The sequence below is a fragment of the Diospyros lotus genome, chromosome 12 (assembly GCF_014633365.1).
Source record: "Diospyros lotus cultivar Yz01 chromosome 12, ASM1463336v1, whole genome shotgun sequence".
Classification (NCBI taxonomy): Eukaryota; Viridiplantae; Streptophyta; class Magnoliopsida; order Ericales; family Ebenaceae; genus Diospyros; species Diospyros lotus.
This window is the reverse complement of record NC_068349.1, coordinates 38,439,205-38,464,308: the sequence shown is the minus strand read 5'-3', so window position 1 is coordinate 38,464,308 and position 25,104 is coordinate 38,439,205. Positions and strand designations below refer to the sequence as shown.

Below are 25,104 nucleotides of genomic sequence, written 5' to 3'. Positions count from 1 at the left end.
GACAGACAATCAAAGAAACTTTTAAATTTTTTTAAAAAAAATCACTTATTTCCATTAATATTGCCCTCTCAGTTCACGAGATTTTATTTTATTTTTCACTTGCAAATTATTGAGAATTTTTTTGGGGTTTAGGGCCAAAGAAAATAATATTATAAGAAAGTGTGGGGTTGGGGGTCCAAGAAGTCAATTTAATAGAATTTTGATTTAACAAGTCATAAGCATGCATTCATCCGAAATTATAAATTCGGGACACTACGGAACATTCCTGGCTCAACACAAGAAGGAAGGTGCAGCTAGTCCTCCTGACCACAGAAAGAGCCATTGGATGGATGCAATTTTAACCACAAAAGACCCCAGAGCATCAAAGCCATAACCTTTTTAATCACATGACCAGAACCAGAAAAGAAGCTTGCTTGTATGCACAATGTACCCACCTACCAATACTAATCCAGGACTATACTTTCAGTTCAGGCATCAAAAGCCCCAACTTTTTAAATCACCTCTATTCTCTAGTTTATGGATGAATCTATCCAAAGAACAACTTTCATACCAGATTTAAGTTGGCATAATCCAGCTTCTCAATGCGCCAGCTAGACCAAGCTCTACCTTCCTTGAGATGAAACTTTTAACTTCCCCGAGGTTTCTCTTGAGCAAGCTGCTGCTCTGCCTTAGATGATGAACATGAGTGAGTGGTGCCCTTCCCTGGATCCACCATGCCACCAGCTTCTGCAACTGCAGGTGCTTCCACATTTGCTTCATCCCTCTTGTGAACAACCTTCCTCTGGTGACAATTCCTTGAAATATGCCCAGTCTTGCCACAGTTGTAGCAGATTATGGCCTTGGAATCCTTCTTCTGTCCGAGTTTATTTTCAGCCCTTGGCTCCCCCACATGGGCCTTTACAAAACGCCCCTCTTTGTTGGCACGATGACGAGACTCTTCTTCCACACTTAGGCGATGGATCAACACATTAAGAGGGAGGAATTCCTCTTGCATCAACTTCTTGCTATAATCCTTCCAAGATGGGGGAAGCTTGGAGATAATGACACTAACGTGAAAGTTTTCATCGATTCCCATTCCAGAAGCAATGAGAGAATTCGCAATGCTGTGGAGTTCCTCGACTTGCTCAATAACAGATATCCCATCAACCATTTGAAATCGCATATATTTGCTCACTTGAGATCGCTTGGTTCCAAAGTCATCATCATAAGCTAATTTGATGTCCTCCCATAGCTCCTTTGCACTGAAAATTCTCTTCGAGTATTGTTCAAATAGATGATCACACACAGAGCTCAAGATACTGTGCCGGCATATGTAGTCATCATCCACCCATTTCTGAACAGCAGCTTTGGCTTGTGCAACTTCTTCAACGCTTGCTTCTGGGCTTATTCTTGGGCATGGCTGAGTAAGCACATATGCAATCTTTAACTGCTGTAGAAACAAAACCATCTGGCGTGCCCAAACATGGTAATTCTTTCCATCAAGACGGGTGGTCTGAATGGGCTTGAGTCCTTCAGAGGCAGAAGCAGCCACAGAACTAGATATATCTGTTTCAATTTGTTGTGTTGCCGGAGGAATGATTCCTTGAGCAACGGCACTCACTAAATTTGGCATATCAGCGTCAACTCGTTTTCCAGCATCTTTAGATCTACAGTGCAATAAGTAGAAATCCATGTCATCAAATGGACAATCTAGAGAACCATGCTGTAGCATTCTCCAATTAAGCCAAAATTTGAAACATAATTTAGGTATCTTCAAATAGTTTAGGCACCCTCAGAAGATTTTCACATTAAAGAATCAGAAGAAATAGGAAATTTATCAAGACTCGTTTTTCAACCAGTAATTTTCTTCTTTGGTAAAACAATTATTAGCGTGCGCCATGACAGATTGGATTGAAAAGGGCAGATCTCTCCAACTCCAACTGCCAAACACTCTGATTTCACCTTATCCGTGATTCCATCTTTAAAATGGCAGCTTCTATACTGGGGAAACTTTTCCTAAAGGCTGACCACTGCCAAGAACTCAAGCTTATTCCTGATCACACAAAAAGGCAGAAGATATTAGTTCACAGCACAGCAGAATAAGCATGGTGATCACAAACAATCAAAGACAAAGTGGCAGAAATAGTAAAAGTTAATAGAGAAGAATGCAATCTCATTGCATATTTTTTTCATGATACGATATATAATCAAGCTTTGGGGTGAACCAAGTAACTAATATGTTGAGCTTTATGAAATTTTACAAATACCACATCATCAGCCAAGCTGCCGCCAAATACAGCTATATTGTGAGAGGCAGACTGATCATACAAAACAAGAGTACACTTGTCATTGAAGCTCCTCATCAAAAGAGTATACAAAGAGAGTTGATTTGGCCCACTCTCTTCACTCATACTCTCTCCAAAAGATTTGTCTTTAGTAGAGGCTTCAGATAATGGGGTTCCCCTCTATCAAAAGATCCAAGTAATTAAATGCATCCTTAGCGCAAAGAAATGAAAAGTTGTTCTTCATTAATTGCATTCTGGGTTGATATCATCAGTGTACAATCCCATCAGAAACAAAGAAAAAGAAATACTTCTTTTTTTTTTTTTTTTTGCATGCTCTCAAATTTGCCACCATTTGCTGTAAGCCAAATCCCCTTAATCTTCCAAGTGATGCCATGGACTCAAATCCCTTTCACATTAGGAACTCATGTCAAATATGGCAACATTCTGACACCATTTGATCAGTCAATTTTTTGTCCTGAATTTGAACTCCTATGATAAAAATTCAAATTAGGTTTCACTTTTTCGAGGCCTTCCACGATCCAGAATGTCACACCCTCTTCCCCTGCCTCAAATTTCAGTGTGCAATTCCATCATTTGATTCTCTGCGTTTTTCATGCCCAATAAAGTAAAGACTCACAAATCAAAGTAGCTCGCCAAGAGTCCATTGGACCTCAAATTTGAACCAAAGGATCTTGGACCCTCTAAAACCCTAAAATTCACTCATCTCATCGAGCTCTCTCTCAAAAATTCTGCATCTGAGAAGTTATGCCTTTTTGAGGATAAAAATGACCATTTTTCCTTGGATAAAATTGTTTTTTCTCAATCTTGGATCTCTTTCAACCCTAAGTCCTTAATCTTTAAGTTGCAAGTTGGTCTACCTTCTCAGTCAAGTATTCATACTTTCCATTTTTGGCAATTGTTGCACCTAGTATTTTTTGGAAGTCCCAAACCTTCCATTTAACTTTTGCAGAATTTTTTTAATTAAATTAGCATTATTTTTTAAATTTTTTACACAATTAGCATCAATTTTGCAATTTTTACTAAAGTAGCATCAGATGACTTCCAAGCCTAGGCCGAGAGAGAACCGCTAATCTGACCAGCGGGTTTAAAAAGCATCAATTTTGCAAGACAAGGCAAACCCACCAGTTACACTGGTGGGTCTTACACAAAAGGCAAACCCGCAAGTGCTGGTTGGCAGTGGAGACATCTACAAGGGGCATCAACCGAAGTTGGGAACTCAGCCAAGCAACGATTAAAGAGCAGCAAAGACAATTAATTTTGTTCGAGGAAATAGGCTTGAACCAAAAATCTTTTTTCTTCTTCAACTCAGTCATGGTGTCAAAGACTGCACAAAAACTATTCTACAACCAACTTGATTTGAATGTTCACATATGTTTAACCTGCTTGTGAAGGAAAGCCTAGCTCCATGTTGGAAGATGTGTCAGAGAAAAATCTAGTTCCATTGCAACCCACACAAGAGAAGCGTTTACCTGCCTAAGACCCCCTCCCCCCCAAATTAGACTGCCGGGTCTTAACTGCCCTTCTGATAAGTGTTGGCAAAGACAAGCTAGGCAAACTAAACTTGGTGGGTCTCTCTCCTTCTAGGCTCGGATGACATCCAATGCCACTTTGGTAAAAATCTCAAATCTGATGCTAGTTTCATAAAAAACAAAACAAAAGAAAATTATTAATTTAATAAAATCTCATTTTTGCAAACCTCAAGTTTCACTCCAAGACAAATCTAAAAGACACAAAAATCATTAAAGTATCTCTAAACACGTTGTTTGAGCTTTCAACTGTCTCAAAATTCGCAGTTCATTTACTGTTTGACCATAAGCACAATAGTGAGGTAACAGCTGCATTTACTAAATAGAGAAGAGTTAGATTTCATATCGTTGCTCACATTGTCAAAGAATGTGGTTCATGGGTATCTTCTAACATTTATTGATAACTGCTCTAGAAAGTTCTGGGTCTATTTTCAGAAGCAAAAGAATGATGTGTTATTAACTTTCAAACACAAAAAATTCATGGCTAACGAGGAAAAAAAAGAAACGCAATTCAAGTTAAGAACAAATAAGGCCTTAAGAGTCTTGTGAATGAGTCTAATAAAATGTGGAAATCTTGAATGATTTGAAGGGAATTTGGATGAGATTGTGGTAGGAGATTGAGGCCATAATGAGATCCGATATTTAAGCTGATTATTTGGGTTGACTTTTATGTTTTAATATTCTTTTGGTTCTCTTTGTACATGTTAAATAGGGACCAAGCATGTAAAGAATATTGTACAATTAAATAAAAGATTGATTCAACTTCCATATTCTCATCGTCTTCATGGTATCAGAGCTGTGGTTACTCTGAAAACCCTAACAAGCCATGGCCGCCAGCCATGAGTCTACCTAGTTGGTAACTCAGGAAGAAAAATCAGAGATAATCCCCTCTATGAGTTTGGCTGGTGAGTTTGAAAATTCTTCAATTCATCTTACTATAGAAAAGCTTAATGGTAAGAACTATCGAAAATGGGCTCAATCCATCAAGCTGGTCATCGACGGCAAAGGCAAACTGGGTTTCCTTACCAGCGAGACCAAACAGCCACCTTCCAAGGACATAGCAGCCTTCTAGAAATGGCGTTCTGAGAATTCCTTCATAACCTCCTGCTTGATCAACTCCATGCGACTAGCAATCGACAAAACATACATGTTTTTGCCTACGACAAAAGACATGTGGGAAGCTATTCGCGAAACCTACTCCGACGCCGAGAATGCCTCTCAAATCTTCGAGATGAAGACTCGGCTATGGCAGATGAAGTAGGGAGAAAGAGAGGTGACGGAATACTACACGGAGATGTTGGGTTTATGGTAGGAACTGGACCTCAACTATGAAGAATCTTGGGAGTGCACGGGTGATAGTGTGTGATTCAAGAAGAGAATGGAGAATGAGAGTCTGCGAGTTTCTGACTGGGCTCAACAGAGAGCTCGACAATGTGAGGAGCCAAGTCTTGGGTCGCTGGCCATTACCGTCCATTCAAGAGGTGTTCTCCAAAGTTCAGCGTGAAGAGAGTAGAAGAAAGGTGATGTTGAAGGAGAAAATAGCGCCTAGGCTCGAAGCTTCTGCCCTTGTAACCTGTGGGCCTCCCACAGGATCTGGCCTAAGACAAAATAAAAGGCCATTTTGTGACCATTGCAAAAAATCAGGTCATTCCAAAGATACCTATTGGGCCTGCTAACTGGAAGTCCAGACACCCCAACAAATCCCACGAGTACCAAGCCTTAATTGAACAGCAGGCAAAAACAAGCACACCAGACCATCACACTCAATTGGCCTTTTTTGGGGGTTTTAACCCCGAACAACTTGAGAAGCTATATGCTCTTTTTTTAACCTTTCAAGCCTCGGGTCAATCTTCTACCCCTCTATCATCGAGTTCCTCAGCCCACAAAGGTACTTTTTTTATTGCTCTTAGTCACAAAGTCACTCCCTGGATTATTGACTCTGACCATATGACTAATGCTCATCATTTATTTTCCACATATTCACCTTGTGCCGGTAACTTGAAAGTAAAAATTGCAGATGGTACGTTATCCCCACTAGCTGGCAAGGGGAGTATCCGTATCTCTGAATTTATTACTTTGGAGTCTATCCTTCATGTTTCTAATCTCTCTTGCAATCTGTTGTCCGTTAGTCAGCTAACCAAATAATCTCATTGCTCAGCTACATTTTTGTCTTCTCATTGTGTCTTTCAAAACCTATCATCGGGGAAGACGATTGGTAGTGCTACGGAATGCGAGGGGCGCTACTACTTTGATGACGCTCACATGAGTAAACAGTGTCATCCTTCTATTTGTAATTCTGCATCTAGTCCTAGGGATAGTGACCTTTTGTTATGGCACAAACGAATGGGCCATCCTAGTTTTCAATATTTAAAGCATTTGTTTCCTTCACTTTGTTCGAATAAAACTCCCTTGGATTTACAATGTGAAGTTTGTGAACTTGCAAAACATAATCGCGCTACTTTTCCCTCATCTCCTTATCAACCATCACTGCCTTTTATCCCGATTCACAATGATCTTTGGGGGCCTTCACGGGTTCCCAATAGGACCCACAAAAAATGGTTTATTACCTTTGTTGATGACCATTCTTGTCTCTGTTGGGTGTGTTTACTACACGATAAATCTGAGGTTAGTTATGTATTCATGAACTTCTACACTATGATTTACACCCAATTTCACACAAAAAACCAATTTCTTCGTACTAATAATGGCACTGAGTACTTCAATTATTATTTGGGCTCCTATCTTCAAGACAAAGGTATTATTCATCAAAGTTCTTGCGTTCACACTCCCCAACAAAATGGGGTTGTTGAACGAAAAAACTAACATATTCTTGAGGTAGCTCGTGCCCTACTATTCACCTCTCACATGAAAAATAAATTTTGGGATGATGCCATTCTGACCTCCACATTCTGCATCAATCGAATGCCTAATCAAGTTCTCTCATTTGCAACCCCTCTCCAAAAGTTCCAGGAGACCTTCCTTGATTCTCGGCTCTATTCATCTCTCCCACTTCGTGTTTTTGAGTCCACGGTGTTTGTCCACATTCACGCCTCCCAACGTAATAAGTTGGATCCTAGAGCTCTCAAATGTGTCTTCCTTGGCTACTCTCCCACCACTCAGAAGGGTTACAAATGTTATGACCCTCTCTCACAGAAGTTATTTGCTAGTCTGGATGTCACATACTCACATTTTTTTAGCATACTCCCTACTACTCGCTTCAGGGGGAGTCCTTGAGTGAAGCTCGACCCTCAAACACCGACTTCGATGTTGCGATCTTTGAATCTACCCCATACAATACACCCTCTCTTTCTTTATCCAACACAGAAGGAATCTTGAACTCCAAGGGAGGTGTGGGAAAACAAACAGACAAGGAGACACTTGTCTACTCAAGGAGACCTAAATCAAAGCCCGATGAGACTCTCGCATCCGAAGCACCAAAAGAGTCAGAACCGGTGATAGCTCCGACTACTCATGAGCCAAAACCCAATCATGACCAAGTAAAAAATCTTGATGACTTACCCATTGCTCTTAGAAAACAATCTCGTTCATGTACTCTCCATCCTATCTCAAAATTTGTATCTTACAATGCTCTTTCTGTCAAATGTCATGCTTTTACGTCTAACCTTGACAAATTCCAGATTCCTAAAAATATTCAAGAAGCCCTGGAGATTCCAAAATGGAGAGAAGCAGTAATGGAAGAAATAAGGGCATTAGAAAAAAATGGAACTTGGGAGGTGATGACTTTGCCAAGGGGGATGAAGTACAAGGCAGATAACACAGTAGAATGGTACAAAGCCCATCTAGTTGTAAAGGGATTCACTCAAACAAACGATATTGACTACATTGAGACATTTGCATCAGTAGCAAAGCTGAATACTATACGGGTTCTCTTGTCCTTGGCAACAAACCTGGACTGGCCACTCCATCAGTTTGACATCAAAAATGCTTTTTTGAATGGTGAGCTAGAGGAAGAAGTGTTCATGACGCTACCACTAGGATTTTATAAGGAGGGAAAAGAAACCAAAGTGTGTAAGTTGAAGAAATCCTTGTATGGACTCAAACAATCACCGAGAGCATGGTTTGATAGATTTGCAAAGGTGATAAAGAATCAAGGATACCAACAAGGACAATCAGATCACACTATGTTCTTCAAACAACCCAATGATGGAAGGAGGACCATCCTGATCGTGTACGTCGACGACATCATTCTCACTGGAGATGACACAAGAGAGGTGGAAAGGTTGAAAACGGTCTTAGCCACAGTGTTTAAGGTAAAAAAAACCTAGGTCAAATGTGATATTTTCTGGGAATGGAAGTCGCCAAATCAAGGAAGGGAATTAATGTCTCCCAAAGAAAGTATGTACTTGACCTTTTGACTGAGACTGGTATGCTTGGTTGCAAGCCAAGTGATACTCCAATCGAGGCAGGAAAAAGAACGAAAGACATTAGAAAGCCTATGGATAGAGAAAGATATTAGAGACTAGTAGGCAGATTGATCTACATGCATTCACCAAAGGAGAGTCACCTAGAAGCGATATATAAGATTCTCAGATATCTAAAAAGCTCTCCAGGGTGAGGTCTATTCTTTAAAAAATGAGACAGTAAGAAGATAGAGATCTATACAGATACAGATTGGGCAGAATCAGCAGAAGACAGAAGGTCTACTATCGGCTACTGTACCTATGTTTGGGAAAATCTAGTAACATGGAGTAAGAAGCAGAATGTGGTAGCCAGAAGTAGTGTCGAAGCTAAATTCAGAGTTGTTGCACAAGGGATGTGTGAAGAGCTATGGTTACAAAAGCTTTTGGAGGAACTACATATCACAGTAGAGTTCCCCATCGAACTCTATTGCGACAACAAAGTTGCTATCAGTATTTCCCATAATCCTATTCAGCACGACAGGACTAAACATATAAAAATTGACAGACATTTTATAAAGGAGAAAATTGAGAAAGGGACAATATGCATGACCTATATCCCTACAACAGAACAATTGGCAGATATATTCACTAAGGGATTACAGAGGTCCAGCTTTGAAGAGTTTATCCGCAAGTTGGACATGATCAACATCTATGATCTAACTTGAGGGGGAGAGTGGAAATCTCAAATGATTTGAAGGGAAATTGGAGGAGATTGTGGTAGGATATTGAGGCCATAATGAGATCCGATATTTAGGCTGCTTATTTGGGTTGACTTTTATGTTTTCATATTTTTTTGGTTCTCTTTTTACATGTTAAATAGGGACCGAGTATGAAAAGAGTATTGTACAATTGGATAAAAGATTGATTCAACTTCCATATTGTGGAAGCATAAGTATTTCGTATTTGTTGGAGAGTCCTAGCTTATGAGGAAGTCACGGGAGTTGAAGCAGATAAGAAGCCAATGCAACAGATGAAGATAGGCCTCCAGCTGATCAAGAAAAGAAGATAAATTGTAGAAAGATAAGTTCCTAAAAATCAGGAAAAATAATAGGAGTAGATAGAAGTAGAGATAATAGTTTTCTTATCTTATTGTATTCTAAAATTCTGTTGTATATTAGCTCCTAACTTCTAGGATTTGATAACATAGAATCTTGTATAAGTAGGGTTCCTATCTATTGAATCAGTTTATCGAGTTCATTCATCAAAGACTCGACTTGAATTATGGGTTCCCTACTCTAGGGGCCGAATCTGTTCATGGTATCAGAGATCAGTTTCTCATAGCTGAGTATCTTGATCAATATGGCTAACCCTAATCCAGCAGCCATCCCTACAACTGAGGAGTCTTCTCTTGGATCAGTGCCTCAACAGCCGAGCGTGGAGCCTATCGTCATTCCTGCCAACACCCTCTCCATGGATAGCCAAACCCTGCAAATCACACAACACAAGCTAAATGGCAGGAATTTCAGGAAATGGTCTCAGTCCGTGACTTTGGTGATTAAGGGCAAAGGGAAATTTAGCTACCTCACTAGGACCGTTCCAACACCTCAAGAAGAGTCTGGGGATTACCAGCGACGGGAAGTAGAGAACTCCATTCTCATAGCGTGGCTAATCAACTCAATGGAACCAAAGATAGGCCGAACCTATATGTTTTACGAGACTGCAAAAAAAGTACGGGATGCAGTCCAGGAGCTATATTCTGATCTTGAGAATACTGCCCAATGTTTCGAGATTAGAGTAGCCATTCGGACTACAAAACAAAGTGGACTCTCGATTACTGAATACTACAACTTTGTGGAGTTGTGGCAAGAAATGGATTTATATTATGATCCAAAGTGGGAATGCCCAAGTTACAGCCAGAAATATAACACGATGCAGGAAAATGAGCGAGTTTTCGACTTCCTTCAAGGCCTCAATTCAGACTTGGATGAGGTTTGGGGACGCCTCTTAGGCATCAAGCCACTGCTGACACTTAGAGAAGCATTCGCGGAAGTTAGACGTGAGGAAAGCAGAAGGAGAGTCGTGCTTGTTTCAGCAGAACCCAACACTGGATCTGCCCTTGCTGCAACGAAAAAAGAAGAAAATCTGAGGGCTAAACAATGGTGTGAATAATGTAAAAAGCCCTACCATACAAAGAACAACTGTTGGAAACTTCATGGAAAGCCACCGAATTGGCAACCAAGAAACAAGAAGGAGAAGGAAAGACCAGCTTATACAACCACGAGTATGCCTGCAACTGCAAGTACACCTAAAAAAAAAGAGGTATGGGATTGAATTTAACAGCAGGTCAAGTAGATTTCTTGCAGAAATTACTGAATGGTGCACATATTCCAAAGGATTTAGACGGACCAGCAGAAGCCACCCCTGCACCATCTTTGGCCCAAAGAGGTAACTCAATTTTTTCCCTAACTACTAGAAGGATGAGCAACAGTAGTTGGGTTGTAGATACAGGAGCATCCGATCATATGAACGAATCCATGGCTATGTTTGAAAATTTTCAGTTGGAAAATAAGGATCTAACTATGTTAATGGCAGATGGAACAATATCCTCACTTAAGGGGAAAAGGAAAAATGTGTGTGACTGGTTTAGTACTTGAATTTGTCTTATATGTGCCAAATTTAAAGTGTAGCTTGTTATCTGTGAATAAACTCACTAGAGATCTAAATTGCACCGTGACATTTTTTTCCTCACATTGTGTTTTTCAGGATCGATCCACAGGAAAGATGATTGGCAGTACTAAGGAGAAGGATGGGTTCTATTGGATATTGGACAACAAGGTTTTTCTTGAAATCAGTTGACTTGTAGTTTTTCTTTTTCAATTAGTTTGAATTCAGAAATCTTGTTATGGCATAAACGTCTTGATCATCCTAGTTTTCAGTATTTAAAACATTTATTTCCTAATTTATTCATCAATAAAGCCAATTTGGAACTCAAGTGTGACCATTGCATTCTTGCCAAACAAACTCACAGTTCCTATTCACAAAAGGCATATAATCCTTCCAAGCCATTCCATTCAATCCATGGTGATATATGGGGTCCAGCTAGGGTTTCAAACTTGAATGGTGCTAAGTGATTTGTGACGTTCATTGATGATCACACGAGTATGTTAGGTGTACCTAATGAAAGAAAAATCTGAGGTATGTGCAATTTTTCAAAATTTCCATAAACTTGTCCTAAATGTATTTCAGTCCTCTATTTGCATCCTTAGGACTGATAATGGTCGAGAATATTTCTCTTACTCATTTACCCAATATTTCACTACAAATGGAATATTTCATCAAAGCACGTGCCCCTACACTCCCCAACAAAATGGGATAGTTGAAGAAAAAACCGTCATTTACTTGAAGTGACTAGGTCCTTAATGGTCACTAGTTCCACTCCTAATAGGTATTGGGGGGAGGCCATTCTAACAGCTACTTAGTTGATTAATCGGCTCCCAACCAAAGTTCTAAAATACCAAACACCCTTGCACAACCTTATGACTACCTTTCCTTATGTTCGGATCCTTAATACTCTTACCCCAAAAGTGTTTGGACGTGTGGTCTATGTCTATCAAACCAGCTCAAATCGTCACAAACTACGAACCAGAGTCATTCAAGTGTATTTTCATTGGTTACTCTCCCACCCAAAAAGGATATAAATGTTATTGTCCTACATTACAAAAATTATTTGTTTCTTCTGATATAATATTTGATGAAACAGTTTTTTATCACGCCAGTACTGCATCACGGGTGGAAGAGAACTATTGGGATCCCATAGTTTCAATACCGATTACACTACCTATATCCCCCTCTATTACTACTGATGATCCTGCAGCTGTTTGTTCACAACCTGCAACGTTTGAACCCAATAATCTCCAATCATCAGCTGCTACAAACCCAAAATCTGATCATAGACCAGATGAACTAGGGAGACTAACCCAAGGGAAGAATTGAGTCCAAAAAAATAACTTAAAGCGTACTCAAGAAAGCCTAAAAATCCTGCTCCTCAAATTAGCCAATTGCTAGAACCTGCGATCGGTCCAACAAATGAGGAAAGCAGTGTAACAGCTAGGAGTGATCTGGATCTGCCTATCACAGTCAGAAAAGGGGTAAGATCCTGTGTCAAATATCCCATATCAAATTATCTAAATTACTCTAAATTGTCCCACAGTTCAAGGCATTCACTGTAACTATGGATGAAGCTTCTATTCCCAACAATATACATGAAGCTTTGGGTGATGCAAACTGGAAAAATGTTGTAACGGAAGAAATGAAAGCATTGGATAACAACAACACATGGGAACTAGTGGACAGACCTAAGGATAAGAAGGTTGTGCTGCAAATGGGTGTTTACTATCAAATATAAATCAAATGGGAGTATAGATTGTTATAAAGCCAGGTTGGTAGCCCAAGGGTACTCTCAAACCTATGGAATAAATTATGAAGAGACATTTGCTCCGATTGCAAAGTTAAACTCCATTAGAGTACTTCTATCCATTGTTGTTAACTTAGATTGGGAGTTGTTGCAGTTCGATATCAAGAATGCATTTCTAAATGGAGAGCTAGAAGAAGAGATATATATGAAGATTCCACCCGGATTAGAAAACGAAGAAAAGATTGGGAAGGTATGCAAACTACACAAATCTCTCTACGGTCTGAAACAATCCCCTAGAACATGGTTTAAAAAGTTTAGCTCGACCTTAACAAAATTTGGTTACAAGCAAGGTGAGGCCGACCATACTCTATTTATTAAACACTCAAATGGAAAAAAAGGTGTATCTTGATTGTGTACATGGATGACATAATCATTACAAGAGATGATACTAATGAAATTGCAGCTCTAAAACAAATGTTGAAAGAAGAATTTGTGGTAAAAGACTTGGGGACTATGAAGTATTTTTTGAGAATGGAAGTGGCAAGAAGTAAAGAAGGTATTGTAATATCTCAAAGAAAATATACTCTTGATCTTCTAAAAGATACATGAATGCTTGCATGCAAACCAAGACAAACTCCACTTGAGAGGAATTGGAAGTATATGAAGAAGGATGATGATCTACCAGTAGACAAGGAGAGGTATCAACGATTAGTTGGGATATTAATTTATTTGTCTTTAACACGCCCAGATATAGCCTATTCAGTGAGCATCATAAGTTAATTTATGCATGCCCCAACTCAACAACATTTGACAGTTGTATATCACATTCTGGGATACCTAAAGGGCACACTGGGTAAGGGATTGTTGTTTATAAAAGACTGATGAAAGAGGGACAGAAAGATTTTCTGATGCAGATTGGGCAGGGTCGATGATTGATAGTCGATCTACATTAGGTTTTTGTACAAAGTTATGGGGTAATTTAGTCACATGGAGAAGTAAAAAACAGTCTGTTGTAACAAGAAGCAGTGCTGAAGCAGAATTTAGGGCAATTGCCCAAGGATTTTGTGAATTAATTTGGGTGGTAAGATTAATAGAAGACCTACAAATGCCATTAACTAAACCAACACGGCTCTACAGTGATAGCAAGTCAGCTATAAGTATCGTCAACAATCCCATACAGCATGATAGAATGAAACATGTCAAGATTGATCGACACTTCATCCAAAGAAAAGTTGAAAATGGGGGTATAAGACTTATCTATATTCCCACAGCAGATCAAGAGGCAGATACATTTACTAAATCCATGGCTAGACCAAGTTTTGAGACTCTCATCAACAAGCTAGGAATGAGAGATATTTATTCCTTAGCTTGAGGGGGGTGTTGGAGAGTCCTAGCTTATGAAGAAGTCACAGGAGTTAAAGCAGATAAGAAGGCGATGCAGTAGATGAAGATAGGCCTCCAGCCGATCAAGAAAAGAAGATAAGATGCAGAAAGATAAGTTCCTAAAAATCAGGAAAAATAATAAGAGTAGATAGAAGTAGAGATAATAGTTTTCTTATCTTATTGTATTCTAAAATTTTGTTGTATATTAGCTCCTAACTTCTAGGATTAGATAACATAGAATCTTGTATAAGTAAGGTTCCTATCTATTGAATCAGATTATCAAGTTCATTCATCAAAGACTCGACTTGAATTCTGGGTTCCCTACTCTAGGGGCCGAATCTATTCAGTATTGTTGTATTTGTTATGTTGTTGTACTTAGTTTATCATTTAGCATGTCTCTGGTAGCTTATGGTATTGCATGTTAGGCGCTATTATGTTTATTAATGACAGTGTTGCGCTATGTGTATAAATAGCTACACCTCTTTGATTGTAAAGTGATTTTATGATTTTCTTGGATTAGTAAACTTCCGAGAGACATTTTCTTCCTCCTCTCGTGTTCTCTGTATTTTTGTGCCCTAAGATTTCATCACATGGTATCTAAGCCAGTGGCCTACAATTCGAATTCCTCTTCATCTTGTCGTAATTCCTCTACCTCACTAGCCTCGCAATCTGATTTTTTTGCGGTGGCTAAAGCCTTCAGTTTTATTCCGATCAAACTCGACTCGAGCAACTACATTTTTTGGAAAGCACAAATCCTTGCAACTCTCCGTGCCTTTGATCTAGTGCCATTCATCAATAAGGTGTCTCTGCCACCAAAGTATCTGTCAAGTCTAGATTCAGCAGATGGTGCAGTCGCTGATGCAATTAATCCAGATTATCTAGCCTGGATGCAGTCAGATCAATTACTGCTCGAGTGGCTGTTCTCCACAACTAGCAAGGAGGTTCTCACACAGGTGATTCATTCTGAATCATCTGCTGAGGTATGAAGTTCTTTAGAAAGTCTTTATTCAAGACAAACCATTGCTAAGTCGTTCTAGCTCAAACAATAGCTACGATCGCTTAAGAAAGGTGCATTATCTGTGAATGATTATGTCTTAAAGATTAAGACTATAGGTCATTCGTTAGCTATAATCGGAGAACCTCTAGATGATAAAGAATTGCTTCTTGCTATTTTAAATGGACTAGATCATGACTATGAAACAGTCGTCAATTTAATAACCTACCAAATGGATGAGATTAATATAGAAAATGTGCAATACTTGTTGTTAATGCATGAATAAAGGTTGTTGTCTAAGAATTTGCCTTTGGTTGCTTCTAATTTTGTTCTCTTGCAAAGACTGTTAATATGGCACAAACAACTCGAACTGGATCTAGTGATTTTGTTGTTAACAAAGGAGGTTACGTGACTAGAGGAGGTGGTTCTTTTAATAGAGGAGGAAGAGGTCAAGGTAGATCTTCGAATAGAAGGTTTTATTGTCAGCTTTGTGGAAAACCAGGGCACTTTGCTGACAAGTGTTACCATAGATTTGATAAAAAATTTCGGAGACCTACTAATCCAGGTTTTGGTCAGTTTAATAATGGTGGTGGATAGTCAGAGTCCAAGGCATATACGGATGCCTTTAGTGGTTCTAATGGAGCCTAAATGAATGATCTAGGATCAATTTCAAGTGCTTACTATAGTAATTTTTCTTCTCATCAACCTGATAATCTTTCCCAAAGCTCAGCTTTTGTTGCAGATCCGGCTTGGCTTGTTGACTCTAGTGCAACAAACCATATCACATCTAATCTCAGTAATCTTTCTATCCATGCTCCTTATACTAGTGATGACAAAGTGGCCATAGGAAATGATAAGACCTTACCTATCTCCAATGATGGTTATAGCGATTTATATACTCAACAACAGCCTGCTTCTATCATTTCATTATCTAATGTTTTGCATGTCCCTAGCATGAAAAAGAACTTACTTAGTATTTCACAACTCACTCGTGATCACAATGTTGTTGTTGAATTTCATGCTACTTCTTGTTTGATTAAGGATAAGGATTCCGGGAAAGTGATACTTCAGGGAGGTCTTAAGGATGGACTCTATTGACTGTTACTAGCATTTGGTCATGCTACCTCTAGCATTCCAGTCCAGTCCCAATTCCCAAATGTTCATGTGTTATCAAATCGTTCAGTAGTTTCTAATTGTAATAAACATAGCTCATTTGTTCATGAGCAGTCTAAGAATGCTAGTCTAGCTCAGTGTAATAGTGTGAGTTTACAATGGCATGCCAAATTAGGGCATCCATCATCAAATGTGCTGAAAGCTGTGTTGAATAAAATTCATGTTCCTTTTTCACAATCTAATCTATCTTTTTGTGACTCTTGTAAGCTTGGGAAACTACATCAGCTTCCTTTTGTTAATTGTGACATTATGCCACGGCCTAAGCCTGACAATACTCTTCCTACCCAATCCAATAAGAATCAGGAGGACTTTACGCCCAAACAGATAGTGGAACAGAGAGAAAGAAGAAGAATTAGTGAGAATGGAGAGAAGAACAAAGAGAATAGGGAGAAAGACCATGAGAATTCTTAGATTTTTCATAATGCCTTTCCCTTACATGACTAGGAGAATTATACCAGCGCCTAGGGGAGAAGATTCTCCTGCCAGGGTGGGCCCTATGCCCCTAACAAGCTCGGGAATCTCTAACTTCCTTGCATGTGGCAATAACAACCTGCCTTCTAGAAGTTACAACAGTAAATGAAGAGCTAATCTACTAACAGCAATGAAAATGACAGCAAGCATTAATAAGCTATAATAGTTGGCAACAAGAAAATTCAAAATAGCTTGAAAAAGAGGGTCCTCTCGTGACACATTAAAGCAACAAAACCATTAGAATTGATATATTCTAATTTGTGGGGACCTTCTCCTGTTTTGTCTACTGAAGGTTTTCAATATTATATTGTATTTGTGGATGCTTATACTAGGTACTCATGGTTATATCCTCTGAAATTGAAATCTGATGCCTTATCTGTGTTTGTTATTTTTCACAAGTTTGTTGAACTGCAATATAATTCAAAACTTAGGGCTTTGCAAACTGATAATGGGGGTGAATTTAAAGCATTCTTACCTTATCTCCAAAGCCACGATATTCAACCTAGATTTACTTGTCCCTATACACACCAACAAATGGTGTACCTGAGAGAAAACATAGACACGTTGCTGAAATGGGACTCACTTTATTGGCTCATGCTCATATGCCATTAAAGTTTTGGGTAGAAGCTTTCCACACTGCAATTCATATAATAAACCTCTTACCTACCTCTCCTCTCAGATTTCAAACTCCTTTTGAGCTACTATACCATAAATCACCAAATTATTTCTTGTTGTAACCCTTTAGTTGTGCTTGTTTTCCTTACCTTAGACCCTACAACAAGCACAAATTTGATTTTCATACCTCCAAATGTGTTTTCATTGGATATAGTCACACTCAAGCTGGTTATAAGTGTTTGCATCCATCGAGTAGGGTGTATGTGTCACGTCATGTTCACTTTAATCCTATCAAGTTCCCTAATCCTAGTTTGTTTTCTATGTCTTCCTTCACTGTGTCTCCAGTGAATTTCAAAGTGGAGGATCTACCACAGTGTTTCCTTCTTTCCAATTTCCTTCTTCTTCATCACCTCCTCAAGTAGCATTGCCTCCTAATCCTTCTGCACCTCATACCAGCTCCAGTTCTTCAGTTTCTTCTTCCTCTTCTTCTTCTTCACTGCCCGTTGCACCTACTCCCTTATCTAGATCTAAAGCTACCCCTGCACCTTCTATTCATCCTATGGTCACTAGATCCAAAGCCAAGCTTGCTTCTATCTCACCTCATGCTTTAGTCAGCACTCTTAAACCTGATTTTGTTCATGAGGCTCTCTTAGACCCACGATGGGTTCAAGCTATGGAAGAGGAGATTTCTACTTTGCACCGTAATCATACTTGGGATCTTGTGCCATTTTCTAAGGAAATGAATTTGATTGGATGTAAATGGGTGTTTTGGGTCAAGTATAAGGCTGATGGTTCAATTCTTAAATACAAGGCCAGATTAGTTGCAAAGGGTTTTCTTCAAAACCCTGGTGTGGATTATAGTGAAACATTCAGTCCAGTGGTGAAGGCACCTACCATTTGGGTATTGTTCTCTCTAACCGTAGCCTTTGGTTGGGATGTGCAGCAAGTAGATGTAAATAATGCCTTCTTAAATGGGGACTTGCAAGAAGCTGTGTTTATGTCGCAACCAGAAGGTTTTGTTAGCTCTTAGTTTCCCTCACGTGTTTATCAATTGAAAAAGCCATTGTATGGTCTTAAACAAACACTTAGGGCTTGGTACAATAAGTTGAGGATGGCTTTACAGAGCTAGGGATTTTCTAGAGCCACATCTGATGCATCCTTGTTTATTAAACAAACCTCAGCCTATGTCTTGTTCATTTTGGTTTATGTGGATGATATTTTGCACACTGGTTCGGATAATACAGCTCTTAAGTCATGTATTGCTTATTTGGATACACATTTTACTTTAAAGACTCTCGGTTCAATTAATTACTTCCTAGGATTTGAGGCATATCGTGATACAAGTGGCCTATACTTGACCCAATCTAAATATGGTTTAGACTTGCTGAAAAAGGCTAACATGAATGATTGTAAACCCTGTGCTACACCTATGGTTTCTGGTGTTTCTTTGTCTGATGAGGGTGATATTTGTCCCAATCCATCTTTGTATAGAACTCTAATTGGGTCTCTGCAATATCTAACATATACACGTCCAAACATTGCCTTTGTTGTCAACAAATTAAGTCAGTATCTTTCTGCTCCTAAAGTGCAGCACTGGACTGCTTGCAAGAGACTACTTAGATACATAAAAGGAACAATTGGATTGGGCTTATGCTTCTCTCCCTCACTTGGTGCTTTGTCTTTAACAGTGTATAGCATAGTCGTCGTCGCCTCTATCAGATCTCGTTGTCGCCATCGCCTCTGCCACCGCTTGACAGGGACGGGAATAGCCTTTGGGCCCTGTGGTAACACAGCGAACAGGGGGCAGCGATGTGATCGAAAGAGGCAAGTGACCATCGTTGTGATCGAAGGAGGCAGGTTTGAGAAAGAGAGAGAGAGTGCTGAAATTTGGGGGATGGGGGGTGGGGTGGGGGAGTGAGAGAGAGAGAGTGCTGAAATTTGGGGGAGGGGGGGTGGGGTGGGGGAGTGAGAGAGAGAGAGAGAGAGCGCTAAAATTTGCCCAAGGGGGAGTGAGAGAGAATATATTAAGAAAAAACATAAAAAAAATTAAATTTTCTAGGCGCCGCCTAGTCCCTGCCTAGGAGGCACCTAGGCGGCCTAGGCGTTAGGCGCCAGTCTGTCGCCCGACTAGTGCCTAACGCCTTTTAGAACACTGTCTAAGAAGCAATCTATGGTGGCCAGATCAGTAGGAGAAGCTAAGTACAGGGCTATGGCACTGGGAGTGACGAAACTACTATGGTTGAGATCTTTATTTGCTGAGTTGGGATATCCGTGTAATACTACCTCAGTTGTTTGGAGTGATAATTTGACAGCCGAAAATATGGCTGAGAACCATGTGTTCCATTCTTGTACTAAACATATTGAGATAGAATGGTGAAATTGAAGTCCAGTATATTCCTAGAGCCTATCAAATAGCAGACATTTTCACTAAAAGTCTGGCTAGAGATTGGTTTCATTTTCTATATATCAAGCTTGGTCTTAGGGTGTCTCCTGTGCAGAAAAACTCTTATGCTTCTTCAAGTTCCAACAAATTACATATTACAAAGGAGTCTAATTTGAGGGGGAGTGTGGAAGCATAAGTATTTCGTATTGTTGTATTTGTTATGTTGTTGTACTTAGTTTATCATTTAGCATGTCTCTGGTAGCTTATGGTATTGCATGTTAGGCGCTATTATGTTTATTAATGAGAGTGTTGCGCTATGTGTATAAATAGCTGCACCTCTTTAATTGTAAAGTGATTTTATGATTTTCTTGGATTAGTAAACTTCCGAGAGATTTTCTTCCTCCTCTTGTATTCTCTGTATTTTTGTGCCCTAAGATTTCATCACACATATTCTCATCGTCTTCGTAAAAATTACAAGAATGAAATAATCATCAAATACTGACCAAATGAATTTGAGAAGCTACTTAGTGTCAGATCCCTGATCTGACACCCAATTCTCACAGATTAGATGCTGATATGAGAGAATTCCGTAGGAGAATGGAGAGAAACAAAGAGGGAAATGAAGAGAGAGAGAAAGAGAGAAGTTGTGAGGGAGAATTCAGACAAATTTCAATTGAATTTCAGATGCCTCTAGGCAAATAGGATCAGTCCCTTATATACTGAATTCCCGCGCTTCAAATCCCGCCAAAACCAAAAAGAGTACAAATGAATATAGCATTCTCTAGGTACAAGTCACATCATCTATGTTGGAGAGTCCCAAGTGAAATAGGAGTGTTACAAAGAGATAAAGAAGACTGCTAAAGTGCTGGAAAGATAAGCAGAAAGTTTGAAGATTAAAGCTCCTAGAAATCAGGAGAAATAATAGGAGTAGATGTGATTGTTATCTTTTATTGTTTATTGCTTAAATTCTCTTATAGTTTATCTTATTGCTGTATATTATCTCCTAAATATTAGGATTAGATAGCTTAGAACTTGTATAAATAGATTTCTATTCATTGAATCAATTAACAAGTTTGAGTTCTACAAACTTAGTTGAAGTTCTCGGGTGTTATACCCTTAGAACAAAATCTATTCAATCTATAACTACCCTCACGTGTAAGTCACCCCAGCCATAAGAACATGACACTTAGGAGAGGTTTTACAAGGAAATTTGTTACAGGGAGATGTTGACCCGAGGAAAAATGCCAAGACCAGAGAAGTGATCCAAATAATCAACCCTCAAAGCAACGCAGGCAAAGAGCTGGAGTTATTCATTCAATTTTGGGTGGACCAGCACCAAAAGGAAATTCCTTGGGGGGCAGGAAGAGTTGTTGCAAGGCAATGAGGTTTAGAAAGTGTAAAATCAATCTTGTCAAGAGCCAAGAGATCTTATTACATTTTCAGAAGAAGACCCTGACAAAATTAAAATTCCTCATGATCATGCCATGGCAGGAACAACTACAATTACAAATTTTAAGGCATGAAGAATTCTAAATGGTACTGGTAGTTCTGCTGATATAATTTTTCAAAGTGCTTCTGAGCAGATAAAACTAAGGGCCTTTTATGGCCTTGCATCTGTTGGTGGGTTTCAATGGTCAGATAATCCGGTTTGTAGACATCCACGAGAAAATAGGCAACTAAGGGAACTGTTGGAGAGTCCTAGGCTGCTAAGGAGTCTCACCAAAAAGAAAAGAAGTAAATGCTAAGGAGTCTACGCAAGGAACAAGTCCTGATCATGTGCTGATAAGTAATTGAAGACCCAAATGAGATAATCTAGATAAGTTCCTAAAAATCAGGAGAATTAATAGGAGTAGGATGTGGTAGGTATCTTATCTTGAGTATCGTAAATTTTTGCTATATATTATCTCCTAAGTATTAGGATTAGATAAGCATAGAATTATGTATAAAGTTAGTTCATTCGATTAATCAAAGTAGTTTTGATTTCTCTCAAACTAAGCTTCTAGGTCTCGGGTTCTCTACCTAAGAGACCTTACTTTGTTCAGGAACAAACAAATTTTTTTGCAGGGTTTGAAGGTCAGGCTACATTCTGCAAAGTGATTCTGGTTAGAAGAATTACCAAGTGCCCTTGGCCTTACAGAACAACTCCAAGAGTAGCAACCAAAGAAACACCATTTAGCTTAAGCCATGGAACGAACACAAAATTTCCTATTGAGATAAGCGTTCCAAGTCATAGTCTCATAAATTTTTCTGTGGAAGGAAATTCTGAATAGCTGCGGGCTTAATTTAGATCTTGTGGAAAAAGGTTGAACATTAGCACAAATTAAACAAATAGCTTATCAACAAAGGATTGTTAAGTATTATAATGGACAAATCAAAACTCAGAATTACCAGGTTGAGAATCTGGTTTCAACCTGGTATTTGTTCTAAAGCCGAGGAGTCTAGAAAGTTAGTCCCAAATTGGGAAAGGCCAGTTAGTGCAGGAAGGATCTTGTGCTGATCTCATATGAGTTGGAGCATGTGGACAGTACCATTCACCAAATGCATGAAAGGGAACAATATGATGAGGTATTATCAGTGAAATCTTGTGTCTTCAGAAACTTTGTTAAAGCATATATGCTCTTTATCTATTTACTTATGTTTGATGCAATTTGGATTAAAGAAATCTCAACATCGATGAATGGTAATTGTAACGTATTGATGACCTATTGAAGCATTATTGACAAAACTTTAAACATATTTAGGGAATGGCACTGGGGAATACAAAATTGCGCTAGGAGATAACTCTAAGGATAAACCTCGGGGATCTAGAGACTAGCAAGAACCTTCTGTGCATAATTTTATGTGCCAAATGCTAACCTGAATGTTATGTAGTTGGCAACATGCTTCCTAGTAAGTGGCAGTACGCTTCCAAGTAGGTGACAAGGTGTATGCAATATGCAGATGACATTCTGTTGGTTAATGAAACAAAGGGAGGTGTGAATATGGAGCTCAAGATTTGGGGAACTCTTTAGAATCTAAAGGTTGTTAATTAAGTAGAGTAAGAACCGAATATGTGGAATGTTGTGTACAAGAGGTCAGGTAGCCATTATCTTTGTGACCAAAAGATGACGGTTTCAAGTTGTGGAAATAGCCTTTTTTTTCCTGGAGGGTGGGGATGTTGCATACAAATATGACCCTCCCCTTTTATAGTTTTATTGAGTATGCATAAATATCAGAGTTTTTTCCACAAAAACTGGTATCAGAGCTACAGAATTAACCACCCACTACTAAAGAAGGCAAATTAACATATCAATATCATGGAATTGAAAGCCAAAAATATTCAAAATATAAAGCAACAAAGGTATAGTGTCACCTCTGGAAGAATGAAGCAGCTTTCCATCTTTTTCATAATAATCCCTAATTGACACCAAAGTGCTTCCCTTAAAATCATGAACTGCCACACCCCTCGTTTCTGCAAGCTACAAGAAAACCAGCAATACCTCTGTAACATCACCAAGAAGGCAAAAATCATCAATATGAATTATAAGAACTAACTGAAAATGGGTTCCTTAAAGCAAGGTTTTTCATTTCCTGTATATTATGGGCGCATACATCATTCATTCTCAACCCAGAGCTCTTTAAGAAAAAAAATTTAGACACCACAAGTTCCGTAACCGGGCCGGGCAAGAGAAGTGAATATAAAGCAAAGGAATCCAATAAGAACAACAGACTTCATGAGGTCTCCAAGAAAGTGCATGAAAGATAAGAAATCAATTTTCCTCAATCATAGAAACAAAACAACCCTAGCGAAAGAAACCCAGACAGATTGAGCTTGATTATACTTACTTCTGCAAAACTTATGCAACGGGTACGAGAAGAGGTCGAAATTTTCTCTTTTGTCCCCGATTTCTCACCCACCAAACATAGTGCTAGGGTATTTCTAGTTTCCTAGAAAAAAAAAAAAAATGCAGCTGAATAAATTGGGAACTTCGCACTCTCAACCGCTTTTGAACTGACCTTCCACATGCGACCGCCATCTTGAGTTGGCTCACTGGGGGCGACGCCTTGCGCCTGAGCCGGCACCGCCACGTGGGTTCGTCTCTCCGGTTTGAGCTGATCCTGCATCGACAGCAAATAGGATTCGACTACGCGGCGGACGAGACGCTTCGGCTGGAGGTCGGAGAGATCAATGCAGAGGCGACGGGCCACCATGGTTCGGACCTTGAGCTCGGTGGCTTCTTCCAAGTCCACCGCTTTCATGACTGCGATCACCGCTTCTTCGACGACCCTCTTCCTTGGGGGTTCTGTTTCCGCTGGTTCCATCACGGAGAGAGAGAGAGAGAGAGGTGAGTGAATTGGGTGCGAGTGAATTGAATTGAAATGCGTTCAAAAAAGACCAATTTTTTTCAGTTATATAAAGCCCTACAAAATGTAAATCTATCAGACGAAGGAGAGGAAAGGTTCCACCGAGATTTGAACTCGGGTTACTGGATTCAGAGTCCAATGTCCTGACCACTAGACCATGGAACCACCATCTTGCTTCGTTTTCCAAATAAATAAAACATAAAGATATATAATTCCCCCCCCCAAAAAAAAAAAAAAACTAATGAGGACATGAAATGATATCTAAATTTTGGCATTTTAAATTTGAAATTTATTAGGGCATTTAAAAGGAGGGAGGGAGGGGTCTCAATTGTTGGTCTTGAGGGTGACTCTGACTCATCTTTTCATGTTTTTTAATATTATTTTTTTTTATGTAAAAAGAAAAAATAAAGTGTCAGTTGAACTATAAGGCGTTGAAAAGTAGAAACTCGTGGTGGCCTAGCTAGGCCCTAGCCTAGAAAGAAAAGACATTATTATTATAATAGTTAGTGCCTGACTGACTGATCTTTCCAGTTGGAGATTCCTTCTTTTCTTTTCTTTTCTTTTCTCAATTCTCTTTTTTACTTTTGAGGATGGGCGCTTGGGCCATGACACTGGGCCTGCCAAGCCCAATTAGCAACTGTAGGCCTAAGCCCCCATTATTGGGCCTATACGGCTTTCAAACTTGTTGGATGTGTCCAGTGAATGCAACTAACACTGAAATAGTTTGGTGGGTGGGTGGGTGGGTGGGTGGGAGACTGCTAAAATTTAAATGAAATTATTAAAACTGGATGTGATGTATATATATAATTGTACTCAAATGCTGCTTTTGGAATGGGACTTTCCTTGTATGATTGATAAATAAAAAAGGCAGCTAAAAGCTTTGAAATTTAAAAGATAGATAACTTTTGTTTATGCATGTGTTAATAAAAAAAAATGTTATTTGAATATTTAATTATAACATTTTTAAAGATATTTATCTAATAATATGTTAAGAATATTCAATCATTAGTAAGGTGCATAGTTGGGTGGCAAAGGAGGAGCTGTAAAGTCATGCTAGAGACTATCAGTATGGGATTAATTCCTAGAGAGATAAATCTGCATCTTTTGGGAGTGGTCTTTGATAAGTGCGAGTAGACGCAGTTTCAAATCCTGATC

General features: G+C 39.1%; 1 protein-coding gene and 1 non-coding gene across 2 annotated transcripts; both read right to left on the bottom strand.

Annotated features, from left to right (window-relative positions):
* Positions 1–167: 167 nt before the first annotated feature.
* Positions 168–23,984, bottom strand: LOC127814252 (uncharacterized). Its single transcript, XM_052355643.1, has 4 exons — positions 23,602–23,984; positions 22,958–23,063; positions 1,942–2,032; positions 168–1,646 (listed from the first exon to the last, which is right to left on the bottom strand). Exons 1-4 carry the CDS (start codon positions 23,905–23,907, stop codon positions 626–628), a joined length of 1,524 nt encoding a protein of 507 aa, XP_052211603.1. The 5' UTR covers positions 23,908–23,984; the 3' UTR covers positions 168–625.
* Positions 23,985–24,042: 58 nt separating this feature from the next.
* Positions 24,043–24,114, bottom strand: TRNAQ-CUG (transfer RNA glutamine (anticodon CUG)). Its single transcript has one exon. It is a non-coding gene; the product is annotated as a tRNA-Gln (tRNA).
* Between the last annotated feature and the right edge of the window lie 990 nt (positions 24,115–25,104).